This window comes from Lates calcarifer, linkage group LG13 (assembly GCF_001640805.2).
Source record: "Lates calcarifer isolate ASB-BC8 linkage group LG13, TLL_Latcal_v3, whole genome shotgun sequence".
Lineage (NCBI taxonomy): Eukaryota > Metazoa > Chordata > Actinopteri > Centropomidae > Lates > Lates calcarifer.
Window position 1 is genome coordinate 25811213 of NC_066845.1, and position 16667 is coordinate 25827879.

General features: G+C 41.2%; 3 protein-coding genes across 7 annotated transcripts in view; 2 read left to right on the top strand and 1 right to left on the bottom strand.

Moving 5' to 3' along the window:
* Positions 1–5427, top strand: part of LOC108881628 (ral guanine nucleotide dissociation stimulator) — a 52157-nt gene extending 46730 nt beyond the window's left edge. For all 5 annotated transcript variants that reach the window (XM_018673691.2, XM_018673688.2, XM_018673690.2 and 2 more), the window contains exon 18: positions 170–5427. In XM_018673691.2, coding sequence (XP_018529207.1) covers positions 170–345 — 176 coding nt within the window. In that variant the 3' untranslated portion in view covers positions 346–5427. The remainder of the gene's footprint in view (positions 1–169) is intronic.
* A 676-nt stretch (positions 5428–6103) lies between these two features.
* On the top strand, positions 6104–11043 carry smarcb1a (SWI/SNF related, matrix associated, actin dependent regulator of chromatin, subfamily b, member 1a). Its single transcript, XM_018673693.2, has 9 exons — positions 6104–6240; positions 6876–6987; positions 7126–7255; positions 7478–7615; positions 7759–7886; positions 7998–8164; positions 8258–8448; positions 9852–9983; positions 10563–11043. Exons 1-9 carry the CDS (start codon positions 6157–6159, stop codon positions 10600–10602), a joined length of 1122 nt encoding a protein of 373 aa, XP_018529209.1. The 5' UTR covers positions 6104–6156; the 3' UTR covers positions 10603–11043.
* On the bottom strand, positions 9993–15052 carry derl3 (derlin 3). The gene is made up of 7 exons (XM_018673695.2): positions 14897–15052; positions 14335–14400; positions 14174–14247; positions 13967–14060; positions 12256–12451; positions 11835–11925; positions 9993–11725 (listed from the first exon to the last, which is right to left on the bottom strand). Exons 1-7 carry the CDS (start codon positions 15017–15019, stop codon positions 11626–11628), a joined length of 744 nt encoding a protein of 247 aa, XP_018529211.1. The 5' UTR covers positions 15020–15052; the 3' UTR covers positions 9993–11625.
* Positions 15053–16667: the final 1615 nt, after the last annotated feature.

The window sequence follows — 16667 nt, forward strand, 5'->3', positions numbered from 1 at the left end:
CACACAGGTGGTGGAGGGTTGTTTCACACGTGGTTTTTTCTCTAAGACCTTCTTGGTCTTAGATTCTCGGTTTTAGGACGTGATGTTGGAGAGTGGTTCAGTCTTCAGAAACATACACACATTTGACCGACTGTGCCTTGTTCCTCCTCTCTCTCGTGTCGTCCTGCAGAGCTGCGGATCCCGGACAACGCCAACGTCTTCTATGCCATGAACTCCACTGCCAACTACGACTTTGTGCTGAAGAAGCGCGGCCTGGCTCGGCCGGTGCGAGCCAAGAACGTGGCCAGTTCGACGCTGCCTCGCATGAAACAGAAGGGACTGAAAATCGCGAAAGGGATCTTCTGAGGAGAGATGCATCGCTTCCTGCCTCCCTTCCTTCAACCCCCCCAACTCCCCTTTAACCCTCTCTGGTCTCCGGAGGGAAAACTAACCTGAAGTATCTTGAGTTTTGGTTTGGACACAGACTTGAGATGCCAGAGGAGAAGTGACCAAGCAGCCTTTCTGTGGATCAGCAGGAAGCAGAGGAGCACCTTAGCACTTAGTCACAGTCGTGTCGAGGCCGAGTCAGTCGCAGGAAACGAGGCTGCAGGTCCACGAAAGCAGAGGGACTCGTTCGTGGCGGGAAAACAAACAAACAGCTGCGTCGGGGTCGGGCGCCGCTGAACCAGTCCAACGTGACTGGTCGTGTCGGCTCGTGGAAAAGCAGATCCATTTCATTTCCTGCTCCATTACTTTTTGTTTACATTTGTTTACACTTTAACATCACCTGGTCGGCTCTTAAAGACGTTTCGTTGAAGCCTCTTTGCTCACGAGAGGATTTTTGCACCTTCGATAAAACACTTTCTGAATCCCTCGGCAGCCTTCGCCCCTGTGTTTTCCTCTGCAGTCTTAACGCACGCCCTCTCCTGGTGTACATACATGAACAGTACGAAGCCCGCGGCGAGTTCACACAGACGCGTGTGTGTGTACGAGCCGGGCGTTCGAATGTGTTTCTATTTTTTCAGGGAACTTTTGCCGCCTTTACCGTCTTCGCCCCCCAGGGTTCCTGATGTCGACAGTGTTTTGAGGACTGCAGCACTGAACGTTTTCACCCTCCGCTCTCGCACGCTGGGACTCGTGTCGGCATTTTAACACCAGCGACGCCGACGTGGAGGAATCCGAACTCTTTTAAACTTCTGAACGCTGCCATGTTACACACACACAAACATACAGAAGGTCCGGTCGTCTGAAACGGAGACATGGTGTCAAAATCCAACCCAGTGGGCACAGCCATGATTCACATGCCACTGTTTACTTTTTCTTTTTCTTTTTTTATGAATCGTAACCACTACACCGTGAAGGATGTGGCAGTCCTGGGACAGTGTCTGAGAGGAGAACAAGTGAGCTGAGAGCAAAACAAACTGAGTGTATATATCCATTAACACCAACTGTGCAGTATATTCTTTTGAAATGGACCATGAGATTTTGTTAATAGACTCGTCGCGATATCAACACTTTTTTTTTTCATTTTACTTTGTACATTTTTTTGCATCTCTGCTCTGATATGGTGCTGCTAATTATCTTTCTGAAGAGGTCGTACGAGCTGCACCTCACCGCTTTATCTACTTCCTCACCGCCGGCCGCCATGTTGGAAAGGAAACCTCTCGAATTCAAACGTTCAGAAGCAGAAACTGTCACTTTAGAGAAACTTGATTGATCCAAACCATTAATGAATAATTATCAGAATATTTATGGATTCACTGTGTGATCAGCTAATTGTGTAGTTGACTAATTATTTTATGGCAGGAATGAGCCTCCATACACCAGAGTGAAGCTTTAACAGGTTTTCTAAATTAAACTAAACAGATTTCAATCAACAATGTTTCATATAATTAAATATAAATAATATATATTCATTAAACATTTATTAGAAGCATCTGTAAGCACATTGTGACCATCTAAGACACTAAACTTTATTTTAGTGTTAGCAGCAGTGAAGGCTGGCCTACTGCACCCATCAGTATGTACTCAGATTTATGATTTGACATTAGAATAATCTCCCCCTGACAAACACTGCAGTGGAGAAACTCTGGGATAAATTAAAATATTAGCCACATAAAATAAAACCAGGATGTTCTGTCATATCCTTCAGTTTCTCTCTGGCTGTGATCAGTGAGGAAAACTTCCAACATGGCGGCTCATCCTTCATATTCATTAGTAACCACTTTCCAAATGTGCCATGATAGGCCTGTGTGTTTCAGACGCACCCGATGAGTCCTGCTGATTTATCCCGCAGGATGTTTGACTCGCGGTGTCGGCTGTAGTTTACGTGCCGGCGATGACAGCAAAGTCTTTTCCTCTCTGGGCTCTAATGCACAGTAGGTGTGGAAAAGATTGACTTAAGAGGATTTCCAGGTCTGGAAAACCAGTTTAAAAAACAGAAACGCTCCCTAAATCTTGGCGTCTGGAATAAACATTTGAAGGAGGTTGTGCGTAGGAGCCCAGATGAACAACGACGATGCTGCCAAACTGCACACGAGGGAACAAACTCTTCTTTCTTTTCTCTGTGCTGTCCTCAGTCTGTTACTTTTAAAGGAAAAATCCAACCTGAAAACATCTTATCAAAAGCAGCTTATGGTGGGTGATGTTCTTTTTTTGGGGTTCACATTTCTTTCATTCCTGTAGATCTGAAGTGACGTGCACATTCACTGCTAAATGATCTGGTTTTGTTTTTGTTTTACCGTTAGCGGAGCCCCAACACTTATATTAGAATCACCATTGAAATTCACAACATTTCTGTGAGCACTTCTGTTATTTCAGTGGCCGTTGTCTTTACAATATTAATAATTAATAATTATAAAAGACTTTATTTGTAGTGCACTTTTCAAAAGTCAAATTATAGAGCGCCTCACACTGGCACCAAATAATAAACACATGAAATTCCAGTGGTTCAAGGTAAAAGAAGTCAAAACGTAAAGAACAGAACAGGGTAGAAGTATGTTTTAAGAAGGGATTGTGGAGACGTCTCTGAGCTTGGACCGCTCTGGTTTTCAGCAGCCGGGACTCTGGAAAAGAAAGAGCAGAAACAGAGAGACAGGATTGTTCTTGTGCTGGAAAGAATCATAAGTATGATGAAGAAAAATGTAACGTGATATAAGTTTGTTCTGACATATCCCCGTTTGGCTGCGTAGCTTCGTGCTTACACTGAGGTTGTGTACGTTCACATTTCACATCAGAGCAGATAAACACAAAGGATTTCTATCTTTGTGTTTTTGAAAGGCATGCTAATCTCTCTGCTAATCATGCTAATTCAGCACTTACACCCAAGTCAATTTGATCAACAGCTAAATTTTACACATCCTCTCTGCTGTCACGTAGCATTCTGGGAAATGTAGGAAATGACTAATTCAGGGAAAGTGGGTTCACAATGAAAAACACTTTATGAATAAATATCAAAGGTTGGATTTTTCCTGATGAGTTGTTCATATCACAGCAACAAAACACTACATTTGCCTGGATTGCACTGCAACCATGTCCTGCCTTTATTGTTATGTTGTTATTTTCACCTGCATGAAGTTCATGATTCTCTGAACGATCAAATGAATGAACCGCCCAAAAAAAAAAAACCCTGTGAAAGCAATACGGTGATGAGCGGCAGGAGGCACGTCGTCCGGCTGTCGTGGATGTTGTTCGTGCCACTGTGGCGTGAAATCCTTCGCTGTTGAACACTGTGACCTTTGACCCTTTCACTCTGCCCTCTCTGCCTGTTGATCGGCGCATCATGTCGAGCACTGTGAACTAAAAAAAAACAAAACAATAACGTCTCGTTCCCCCTTAATGGTGTCGTAGTGAATGTCCGCCCCTTCGCTCATCTTGTTGGCGAGCAGCGAAGGCAACAGGCTTGATCCTACATGTGCCAAAAATAACAAGGAAAGAGAGAAAAAAGGTTTTAACAGATGAGTCCTCTGCCTTTCACAGTGAAAAAAAATCAAGTTTGTATGTTTACTGTCGTCGCATTTTTCTGGAAAAACAAAAAAAAGGGTGAGAACACTGAAAAAAAAAAAAAGATTCTGGACCCGTTTCCCTGGAGAATTCGACTGTTGTCTGAGAAACTTGAAGCGAAGATGTTTGTCAGGAGCTGCAGATGAAGCTGAGGTAGAAACTCCACTTGGTTTTTCATGTTTATGTAACAAAATGAACTGTTTATAACCATGAACCAGATTTTTATTCCAAACAGAACTACATCTGAGCTACGTTCAAATACCTTAAATGACGGAAACAAAGAATCTCACACACTGTCAACCACCGCTTTATTAACCAGTCATTAATAACTGTCATGAGTTTTGGACCCTTTATGATGTGGAAGAACTAATACTTCTTGAATATTGTGTGTATTTTCTAACTGGTGCTCAACATTTAACACCAGAGATGATGTTGCTCTGCTCTGTGGATGTTTCAGGGATGACAATCACTGAAAAACAATGTATTTTTCTCTGTTATAAAAGGATGTAGACATTAGCTGTCAGTCATATGTAACAGCAGTTGGACCTTGAATGCACCACTGACTATAGATTATAGGTGAGAAAACGACTGCAAAGAGACAAAATAAGTCTGAAAATGATTACAGACATACAGCGTGACCATATAGACAAAAGCAAGTAGAAATATACATAAAAATAACCAGAGAGAGACAGAAGATGACTGAACAGAGACATTGTTTGGGTCTTTACATGAGTTTTGTTGACAATAAGAAAAATACAGAGTGTCACTTGAACGCAGCATCAGTTCCTTCTCTGTAGTGTTTGGAATAAAAACATTGGGACTCTTGGGCCTTTAATTAACAAACGATGACCACGTTGACTCTTCAGTGTGTTTCTGTGGGGTTTCTGCAGCAGCTCCGTTCGAGAACGGAAAGATTGTGCACGAGTGGAACTTTTTAAATGAACTTCACGAACCCTGCGAGCGTTTCTGTGCTGATGAGGTTAACGTTGGACTGGTCTGTGTGTCGTTGTAGCCTCGTGTTGACATGACGTACCTTTTGTGATTTGACCTGATTCTGTGCGAGTTTGAACAAAAAAAGGCTGCGTTTACAAGAAGAAAAAAAAAACTAAAAACTGGAAACCAGCTGGCGTGGTGTGTGTGTTTTTCTTTTTCTTTTTTTTTTTTTTTGGTTCGTCCCCCCCTGAACTGTGCTCGGGTGCCATTTTCCATTTTAACAAAGGATATCAGAACTTTTTCTAACTGCAGTCTCTTCTTTGATTTACTTTTCCTACCTTTCCCAAGAAGACAAAACCTATGTAGAATACAAAACTGTCCTTGATTATGTCTTTGTTTATTTATTGATTTGTATATAGAGATTTTGTTTTGCACTGTACATTCTCTCCCTTCTTGGTTATAGATTAATATATTCATGTATATACGAATAAACATTAAGTTTATAAAAGTAAATAGACTCTTCTTCTTTTTCTCTCAGATTTTGTTCATTTTCAGATTTTTCCTTCTGTGCGATGAGAATCTGCTTCTGCTTCATCTCAACATGATACAAAAAACATGAATCTGAATTTGTGAATGTTTTTGTTCAAACAAACAAACATTCAGTTCAATATTTAAATTCATGTTAAAATGTAAAATGGATTCAGACAAACTTATTTTACAATAAACAGGGTTTTTATAACAGAAATAATTTTACAAAGATATAGATTTGATTTGATTAGATTTTTGGGTATTGCCAGTGGTAGAAGTACTCACATATTTTACTTTAGTAAAAGTACTAATACCACCTTGTAGAAATACTCCATTACAAATAGAATTCCTGTATTGACAATAAGTAAAAGTATGTAAATATAATCAGCAAAATGTTCTTAAAAGGAAAACGACCCCTGTGACTTTTACATTATTATAATTTGTAAAGTAACTGCAGCTGTGAGATAAATGAATAAAGTGTCATAAAATGTAAAAGTATGAATTATATCAAATTAGTCAAATTTGCAGTACTTGAGTAAAGGTACTCAGTTACATTACACCACTGGATATTGCTCTAAATATCTATCATAAAGTTTTGTTATAAGGATTTGTTGATTGACATGCGTCGTGATGCTGACGTCATTTCTCAGCGACAGGTCGTCCTTGCCCTTCGCGCCTGCGCAGTAACACAGAGCTTTGTTGTCTGATGGCAGTATGGCGCTTAGCAAAACGTTTGGACAAAAACCGGTCAAATTTCAGCTCGAAGAGGATGGAGACTTTTACATGATCGGATCGGAGGTGAGGTTTTCGCCTTTTTATTAAAGCGCTATTTTATTTATTTGCTCATGTGGGCTGAGAAGCGTCGTTTTAATCCTGGCAGCCGGTTTGCTAGCAGCTAGCTGAAGATGCTAACAGAGAGGGAGGACAGCGCAACAAGGCTCATTCATTTATTTTTGTTATTTAGTTAATTTAACTGAGAATATGTGGTAGGGTTAAACACATTAATCCAGTAACTGTTGTGGTGGGATAAGGTCTGACCTGGAAACATTCGGCCTCGCTCAGAGGTTCACTCGGTTTTCTCCGGCGGGGCTAGCTAACAGCTAGCTAAGTAGCTAACAGCGTTTATCCAACGCTAATCACAACACAGCGGCTGTTTGTTTTAAATCTCTGTCAGATTAAATCTGTAACACTCGCGCTTGTTGAAATTGATCAAATTAAAGTTTGTTACGGCTCCTCACACTCTCTGCACGTTAGTTTTAACATATATCGATGTAAAGTGCGTTTAAAGATGATTTTCTATTAACTCCACCTTAGAAATGAAATAATGCGTCAATTGTCTGATAAATACAGTGGAATAAAAATCAAAAGTATGAAATATAAACACATCGTGTTTATAGTTTTCGTGTTTATTGAATATGAATTTGTCTGTTCAGGTGGGAAACTACCTCCGTATGTTCAGAGGCTCCCTGTATAAAAGATACCCGTCACTATGGAGGAAACTGGCATCAGTAGAAGAACGGAAGAAAATAGTGGAGTCATCTCACGGTCAGTAGAGTCCAGTCCTTACATGTCTACTGCTGGGCTGGAGCTGTGCTGAGCTTTGAATCCTCAGCATCATCTATTCCTTCTGATATGAGAAGATCTCCTTATTAATTCTATGATTCTGTCTTTGTTGTCATCCAGATCATGGTTACACTCAGCTGGCCACCAGTGTGACCCTGCTGAAGGCTTCGGAGGTCGAGGAGATCCTCGAGGGAAACGATGAGAAGTACAAAGCGGTCTCCATCAGCACTGAGCCGCCCGCCTACCTCAGGTACTTCACCTGTAAAAACCTCTATGTGGTCAGGAGGACACCTGTTTAGCCAACGTTAGCATTAACAGCTGTTTACCTACCAGTCTAGAAGAAACGGTCGTCATTCCTTTACTCACCAAGAGCTGTCTCCAGGTGGAAAACAAAGAGAATGTTTCTCTTCTCGTTCTCTCCCCATCACTGAAGCTAACATGCTAACTAGCGTACGTCTTCATCTGCCCCCAGGGAACAGAAGGCGAAGAGGAACAGTCAGTGGGTTCCCACGCTGCCCAACAGTTCTCACCACCTGGACGCGGTGCCCTGCTCCACCACCATCAACCGCAGCCGACTGGGCCGTGACAAGAAGAGGACCTTCCCTCTGTGGTGAGCAGTGATTTGACATTTGTCAGCCAGTAGAGATCACAGCCGTCTGGTGTAAAGATGCACCTTCAGATTTATTTCTCAGTGGGAACCAGGCTCTTTAACCTGAGTGTTGGTAACTTTTGTCCTGTGTCTTTCCTGCTCAGCTTTGACGACCATGATCCAGCCGTGATCCATGAGAACGCCACTCAGTCTGAAGTTCTGGTTCCAATCCGCCTGGACATGGAGATTGAGGGACAGAAGCTTAGAGATGCTTTCACCTGGAACATGAACGGTAGCGTCCCGTCATCACTTTCTCTGCCTGAGCTCATAAAATTATGGCATCGAAGTAAAGATTTCTTAGAGACTGTTAAAAGCTGCGTTTCCTCCTCTTTTCGACATTCAGAGAAGCTCATGACACCTGAGATGTTCGCTGAGATCCTCTGCGACGACCTGGACCTCAACCCGCTGGCCTTCGTCCCTGCCATCGCCTCCGCCATCCGACAGCAGATCGAGTCTTATCCGACAGACAGCATCCTGGAGGACCAGACGGACCAGAGGGTCATCATCAAGGTGACGCTCCACACTCTCCTCTGCCTGTAGCTCATACTGAGGATCATTCAAACCACCCGTTCCCCTGAGTAACATAATGTTTTTGTGTTCCAGTTGAACATCCACGTCGGGAACATCTCTCTGGTGGACCAGTTTGAGTGGGACATGTCTGAGAGGGAGAACTCTCCAGAGAAGTTTGCTCTGAAGCTTTGCTCCGAGCTCGGCCTGGGCGGAGAGTTCGTCACCACCATCGCCTACAGCATCCGGGGTCAACTGAGCTGGCACCAGAGGACGTACGCCTTCAGGTACGGTCTCACTCAGAAACACAGGGCTGAAGAAAAGCATGTGTCTGAGAGTGTGTTCTTCAGTGTTTTATTATTTTTAGAGGAACATTTTAAAGTCAAAGTCAGAGTCTGTAAGTTTCCTACACAAATCTGAAGAATGAATCTGACTATTTCCTTGTTTTGAAATGTTAGGGAGTTGCAGAATCCAGCAGTGTTGAAATGTTTTGTTGTTGTATGTGTATTTTCCATGGTGACATGTCTGTGACCTTTGAGTCTGTTGTTGTGTTTCAGTGTCTGATCTTTGTAACGTCCAGTCTGACGTTGACGTGGGTTAAATTAGGTTCATGCTCTGTGCTCGCTGCTGCTGCTCTGTGGGTGAAATGTAGCCGACAGTTTGTCGTCTGAGTTTGAGTTTCCCAGCTTGTAAAGTAACGACATTTCAAAACCCTGCGCTGATCTCTGTCACAGCTGGACGTCTGCTGTGGAGGAGATAGTTTAGGGTTTTTTATTTTGCTGCTTATTTGATGCTGGGAATCTGCAGGTTTTAAAAACTGAATTCATCTTTATAAAAAAGTCCTTAAAATGCATCTCTTTGTGGCTGCATTGTGTCTCTTTGTGGCTGCATTCATTGATTATTACCAGGAATTGTTGTTCTATACAGCTGGGAATTAGTGACAGGAATGAGATATAAATGTCATTAAGTTCATGTACTTTATGAATAATGTTTGGTTTTATTCTTCCGGCTGATTTTTTGACTGGTTTGACTGTGAACAGACGTTTAAATTACATTGTCTGTTGTATTAAAACGTCCTAATATTGTTTTTGAGAACACAGCTTTGCAGTGCAAAGAAAAGTCTCATGAAACCGAGCTGAGTTTGTCGAACCAGGGCGGTGTCGCAACAAGTTTCTTTGAATGTTCATTTGTTTATCGACAGTTTCACCTGCATCTAATGCCGGCGTGTCGTCACGGCGACAGTCACATGGATAAAGTTACCAAAACGTTTTATTTTACCTTCGCTTCTCGTGCTTGTTTTCACGCTTAATTTCCGCTGAGCCGAGCTGTTTCCTAAAATAACAGCTCAGTCAGGAATTCGGTTTTCTTTCATGATCCTGTTTTGTTGTCGCGCTCGCACACGCTGCTTATCCTCACTGTCAAAAACATGCTAAATGTTTTAGCTACATGTCATAATGTTTGGTAACTGTAACGGAAACAATGTGAGGTGTTTGTCTTTGAAGCTTTAAATATGATATCTTTCAGGGTTCAGTTAGTCGCGGAATCGGCAGAAAAAGTGACTGTGGTTAGAAAACATCTGATCTGAGTCACACGAAAGGAAAAAACAACGGCAGCAGGAACTTTGAGCAGCAGTGGGAAGAAGTCTTGGAGTAAACTGAGTCAGGCTGAAGTGTTTGTCTCTTGTTTTCAGTGAGAACCCTCTGCCCACAGTGGAGATAGCCATTAGAAACACAGGCGACGCTGACCAGTGGTGCCCCCTGCTGGAGACCCTGACAGACGCAGAGATGGAGAAGAAGATCAGAGACCAGGACAGAAACACGAGGTCAGTGTCTTTACGTCCAGTTATTTATTTATTTTAATTTACTTTCAGACTTTTACCTGATTAAATAAAGATTTAATAGAAAGAAATCTGTCGTCAACTAATTTAGAGCTGAAACAGTTGATTAATTGATTAGTCGATAGACAGATAATTAATGACAAAGTCAACAGAAATAATTCAGTCGTAGCTCTAATCACAATCAGGGCTGAAACTAATGATTGTTCTCATTGTTGATTCATATCATGATTACTTTTTTGATTCATTCATTTCTTGCTGCTCTAAAAAATAAAAGACTGAATAAATGGACAAATAAACCTTCTCACAGTCTGAGTTGACAACTTTGTCTTCCTCTTGTTCTTCTTCATTTTCTTGTATTTCTCCTTGTCTTTCTTCTTCCTGTCCTTGTTCGTCTTCTTTTACTTCTTTTTCTTCTTCTTCTCCGTCCTCTTGTCCTCCTTCCTGTTCTCCTCCTCCTCTGTCTTCTTGTTCCTCTTCTTCTCCTCCATCTTTCTTGTCTTCCTTCCTTCTCCTTCTTTTTCTCCTTCTTGTTTTTGCTGACGGTCGGACGATTTCCCTCCACAGGCGAATGAGGCGACTGGCGAACACAGCACCTGCATGGTAGACGCAGCAGCATCAGCGCCCCCTACAGGACCGGTGCTCGTCAGATTTGAGGTATGACACTGGTCACGGTTCACGACATCGTCAACAAAGATGTTCCTCCATCGCGCGCCGGGAAGTCTGTTCTGCTCGACCGGGTTCCTCAGTCTGCCGTTCACCGTGTCGCTTTTTTATTTTTTATTATTAATATTATGTTCTGTTTGGCAAAGCCCCCCCACCCCCACCCCGCCCCACGGTAGAAAATGTTCCTCCTTTGTGTTTTCCCTTTACGACCCTCAGCGTGGAGAAGCTGCTCTCTCACTTTGACCACTGACTCTCTTTACCTGACCACAGAGGGAGAAAAAATCACAAACCAGTCTCAGATAATATATTGTTATGTTGTAATTGTTGTCTTTTTGTACATTTTAATAATTCTTACAAAATAAAAAAAAAAGTGAAAGCTTGATTTGCTGTCTGGTTATGTCGTATGCCGAACATTTATCAGCGGAGCCGTGTTGGAAGCGATGATGGAGTGTGTTTTGTTGGGGTCCTGCAAAGACTTGTTTGCCTGTTGTTGTGCTAAGCAATTTCCATTTTGTCCCCAGTGTTTGACCCACAAAGGCAGCGGGTGAAAGTGCAGAGTGTGCAGACGGGGCTGATGGGATTTCAGGCTGTCGGCAGTTTGTGTGAACCAGCGGCAGTGACACAACAGCAGGGAACGGGGTTGTGGGTTAAGTCCTGGTCCTCTCCGTCCTCCGTAAGCAAAAGCACAAATAGGTTCAGTCGTCTGGTTTTCTTTGCATCTGTGCAAATAACTGCTCTGGAGTCACAAACATTAATCGTGTGAGCGTGTCATAAGCTCCCATAATCCTTTGGGACTTTTTTGTGCTAAAGGAAGCAGAGATGATTTTAAGAAGCAAACATTTTTCATGATAGAGTTGTTTTTCAGTTCAGTCCTTCTGTGTCTCTGCAGCCTTTAAGAAAGGGCTCAGGACTCTGTAAATCCACATCCTCAGACTCTCCTCTTGTGTTTCTTGGTGTTGTGTTTTTAGTTGTGTGGCTCCTCATCCTGCTGCAGGTCTCCACCCTGCTGCTGTTCTTGGAGGGGACGGTAGTCTGGGTCCTCCGGCCGGTCAAACATGGTCCTCCTGTAAAGAGAAACCACAGTGGATGAAGTCGTGTCAGAAATTTCAGCTCTGCTTCTACAGATTTTTTAAAAACATGTTGGACTCCTTTAAGGTGAACTCTGGTTCTTACAGAAGTTCTGGTGTCATCAGCAGCTTCCTTCCTCCCGGCTGGTTTGGAAACACGTCTTCCAGGAAGTAGTACATGTGACCGACACTGATACCTGAGAAGGGAAGGAACTTATCAGGCCACTAGATGTCAGATATTACAACATTTGGGCACTCAGTTTTGTGTTTTACATGGAATTTGGTGCAAAAACCGTAGAAATATATCCTTTCTGACGTGTTAAACGGTATCTCATCTCATTACAAGATAAATCTCTTGGGCTTTAATGATGTTTTGATACAATTTAGAAACTTTAAATTGGACTCAGGATCCGTTTTGAACTGCTACGACTGATGATGCAGTTTATTCCCCCTGCGATTTTAAAATTTAACCCAACAAGCTCTGGTTACGTCAGAAGTCGTTGGTTTTCGGTGAAAATGTTTTATACCCAGGAGGTCGACCACGATGGAGTTTCCGAGCAGCAGCGAAAATCCCATCAGCACCCAGGGGAGAAACGGGGCCTGGAAGTTCAGCAGGCCGAAGAAGTTCATGCGTACGAGCGGATGCCTCCTACTCCACACGTACACCAGCATGATGATGAAGGCCTGACCCAGGAAGAAGACGTTGGCGAACAGACCGAACAGCTGCACGTCCTCAGGTTAAATACAACTCACCACTTTGTTATGACAGAAAAAATCAACACACACGTCTGTTTTGGATGAAAACTCTGACTTGCAACAACGTTTTCAGAAAATGTTATCTGTATTTTTTATTTTTCTGGCTGTAATGGGCTTCCGTACATGTACTGTATGTTGTCCATTATTGTCAGAAACTACTTTGGTAAACATAAATATAAGAGTTTTTTCTCTAATACTCGCAGACATCTTGTCACAGCAGGTGTTGTTATTTACCTAATGCTAAACCCTTCAAAATAAAAGCCAACCTTTGACATTCCTTTCATGTCAGTGAGGCACGTTACTGTCCTGATAATACACTCAGCACTGTACTGTCCTGATGTTACAGTAGAATTAGCCTTCATATAGCTGCATGTAAAACTGTCCATGAAACATAACACGGCTCCAGGAAAAACCCATAAACCTGCACACTGACTGTTTCAGCCCCAGAGGGACGTCTGCAGCCGACAGACCCAGGACTATATCATTAACCTGGAATGTGAACGTGAGCTTCTGACTACAAACTGCTGAGCATCATCAAAAAGAGACAGGGCTGCATGTACATGTACAGTATCTGGTTTTATGTTTTAGTCAGAGCACAAGGGAAAAATGAGATGTTTATCAGGCTGCTCATTGCCTGAAAACTGACTGGAAGTTCTCAGTTATCCGCCTTTATTTGTCCGATTTTAAGATCGTTTTTCTCTGATTTTCTCAGACTAAAAGTACGCTACTTAGAAACTATTTTAAGATACTTAACCTTTACTTAAGTGTCTCCATTTTATGCTACATTATACGTGTACTCCACCACCTTTCAGAGGTGAATATTGTGCTTTTTTAATCCACTGCACACAATTAAAACTCTTACATAAAAACACACATATAAGTGTGTAGATTAGAATACCAGATTATCAGGTTAATTTTTGTTCATAATTTAATTCAATCATATATTGTATAATCATTATGTCATATTAGAAGCCGTTTTTTCTAATTTTGGTCATTATGGCTTTATAGCTCAAAAAAATCTGAAACTCAGTATCTCAAGTTTGATAGAAATTACTATTCAAACATCATAAATATCCTGTGTCTCTCTAGTTCAGTACACGAAACCACAATCATGGTGGAAGACTGCTGACTTTACAAAGAAAATATCATTTGAGATGTGTAATGAATATAAAATCAATGACATTTTACCTTTTTGAATTAAATTATGAACAAAAACAAACTTTCTCCACAATATTCTAACTTTTTGAGCTGCACCTGTAAGTGCTGTTGTGAAAGAAAAAATGAATGGACTTCTGAAACCTTAGAGACATTTTCCCTCTGACCTACTCAGATGGTTTTATTTAAATAATCGTTCAAAGCTGAAACCAGGAGATACATTCTCTGAACTACCTAAAGAGGTCGTAACGACTGCACCTGAAGCATCGTTGTAGTAAAACTTCAGGAGTTGCAGTTTGTTCTTGTGCTAAACGTCTAAAAGGATACAGTCATCACGATTCCTCCAAACAGGAACATGACGACAAAATCTGCCGTCCTTCCCCGGAAGCAGCCTTCCTCCAGCATCCGACAGTATCGATAACTTCATTCAGTTAAGGACTCTGCTGCAGATTTCTCCCTGACGCCACAGTTAGAGTTTATAGCAGTGTTTTTACAGATGAACTGAGATATTTATCCTGTTTTTTAAAAAGATACAGAAAGATGATGTTGAACACAAAACTGAATCCAAGAGAACCGAAGAAGAGGAAGCTGGTTATCAGGCGCCATATCTGAGAGACAGAGGAAAAACAGAGTAAATGTGATAATACACTGCATGTACGTGTTGGAACTTGATTAAAATAGCTGATAAATGTTACCTGGTATCTTCTGATGATGAGGTCTGGGTTAAAGTAGAGCTGAAAGGGGGTGATGACCTCAAGTTGCTAAAAAATAACACACAGCTTGAGATTAATCAGCAAGTTGAGTATCAAATAATACACGAATAGTTAATATTTTGTGGATATTTAATGTCTGCAAATGAGTAAAATGGCATTTAGCTTCTTTTAGTGCCCTCATTTTAGTTAATACTTTAACCCCTTAAGTATTCAGACGCTGCTTCAGCTTCACCTGCAGATCTCATACAACACTTCACAAGCTTAATTAACATTTTAAAGCAGTTTGCATCTTTTGGAAAAATCATGAAAGTCTCCGATAATTTTGCCATTTCTGGGTGAAAAACACATTTACTTTCTCAGTAAAAGAAAAACTGTAAACAGCTCAGTGCTCAAGTTTATTTGAAAACTTGCATCCATAATAATAGTGTGTGTTTTCTGTCTAATCTCAGCCTGGAAGTCAGAGTTTAAAATCCCCTGTTGTTTCCTTGATTGTTCCTGAGTTGATGTAGTTGTTGTTGTTGTTGTTGTTGTTGTTGTTTCTTACCACAGCAGCGGTGGTGAGGACGCAGGCAGTCGTGTACGCTCGGGTCACCACTGGGATCTGAAAATACTCCTGAGTGAAGCTGTGAGCCATCACTGCTGCTGCTGCTGCCTCACTGCCAACCATGATTTACCCACTGAATGAACCCACAGGCCCCGCCCCCCTCTCCCTGCACCGGCCAATCAGATTCACTCATCAATTAACACCATCCATCCCAAACAGTGTCCACTTTTAACACATTATGGTCACTTTTAAAGCAATATAACTAGGAAACAGATGCAGAAATATAAGTTATAAATTACTTTCTTTTTTTCTGACATCTCCACGTTTTATCCTGGTGCTAGGATATAAAAACATGGCTAATTTCTAATGTTTTCATTTAGAAAAATACATTTATTATTTAAATTATTCAAAAATTATTGCCTGAAAATGTTTGCCAACTTGTTTATTTTTAACATATATTTTTCTCTTATTCACCACAAAAACTGAAGTGCAATTTGGGACATTTTGATAAAACAGAAAATGCATTTAACTTTGCACAATTGGTAAAAACAAACGCTTAAAACATACTTTTTGATTGTATAAATATGTCTAATTTACACTTTCCTTCCATTTGTTTCTTTGATGAACTTTAATCTCCAAAGACAGCAGTAATTTGTTAAAAAGGTTATGATTTTATTAGAAAGACAATATGCAGTTCATACATTTCAATGTACGAGTTATAGGCTACATGAGTAAAAAATAATAATAATCACAGACATGTATGTACAAGAAACTTTTCCTAAGTCGATTGCGTATAAATATTTTTTCAAAGCAGTTAGAGTTCACTGATTAACACTTGAAATGAGTTGTAGAAATGATTCAAACAACAACAACAGCAGACTTTAAAGAAACAACAAAGTCTGACTGATGAAAACTGTATTGACTCATCAGTGTCCTGCACTGAAAAATTAACATCTGGTGAACACGGCAGGCCGTACTGAGCCTTCACGTTTCAAGTGCTGCAGCCAGGGACACAGCAGAGGAAATGTCAGCAGTAGAAACAGCGGTTCTCAACCTGCGGGTCCTGACCCACAAAGAGGTTGTAACGTGAGATTTTATGAGATCCTTTTACTATCCAGCAGTGGTGGAAGCAACATGAGTAAAAGCACCAATACAACAATGTAAAAATACTCCATTACAAGTAAAAGTCCTGGACTCTTAATCCTACTTAAGTGCATAAACATAATCAGCAAAATGTTTTTGAAGTATATATAAAAGTAGTTGTCCTGCAGTCTAATATGTTTGACTGATATATTATTGTATGTTGTCACTGCTCAAGGTGGAGCTGCTTTAATTTCTGTCTATACCGTTCAGCAGATCTAAAGAATTGAGAGCTGATTAACGGGAGAAGAATGAAAAAACGTTCTGCCACAATAATTTATTTTAATTTTAAGTATTTTCTCTGATCTTTTTTGTGAAAAGTTGGTTAATTTAACCTTAAATCTTCGATGCTGAACCTTTCTCTTCCTGTCTCTTCCTTCTGGCAGTGGGAGGAATTACACGCACCCTGTCGACGCGTGATTATGACGTATGTCTCACCATATTGCTGGTTTTCTTTAATTAATTTTTTTTTAGAGTGTAATTATTTTAAAAACTGCTAGCACCGTCACTTTTCTCATTTCTGTCCCGTCCTCTGACCGCCGACTGTCTCTAACTTGTCCTAAGCGCTTTCCAGGTTTTCCGCCATATTTGTAGCTGTAGCCTACTCCGTCTCCGTCGCTACGGTAACGCC

Bases quoted from the DNA above. Each gene is read 5' to 3' on its own strand.
- smarcb1a (XM_018673693.2), top strand. From the start codon at position 6,157: ATGGCGCTTAGCAAAACGTTTGGACAAAAACCGGTCAAATTTCAGCTC. The intron at 6,241-6,875 runs GTGAGGTTTTCG...TTGTCTGTTCAG, and splicing joins TTTACATGATCGGATCGGAG to GTGGGAAACTACCTCCGTAT. The intron at 9,984-10,562 runs GTCAGTGTCTTT...TTCCCTCCACAG, and splicing joins GACCAGGACAGAAACACGAG to GCGAATGAGGCGACTGGCGA.
- derl3 (XM_018673695.2), bottom strand. From the start codon at position 15,019: ATGGTTGGCAGTGAGGCAGCAGCAGCAGCAGTGATGGCTCACAGCTTC. The intron at 11,926-12,255 runs GTATAAAACATT...TTCCCTTCTCAG, and splicing joins CATCGTGGTCGACCTCCTGG to GTATCAGTGTCGGTCACATG. The intron at 11,726-11,834 runs GTAAGAACCAGA...TTCTCTTTACAG, and splicing joins CTGATGACACCAGAACTTCT to GAGGACCATGTTTGACCGGC.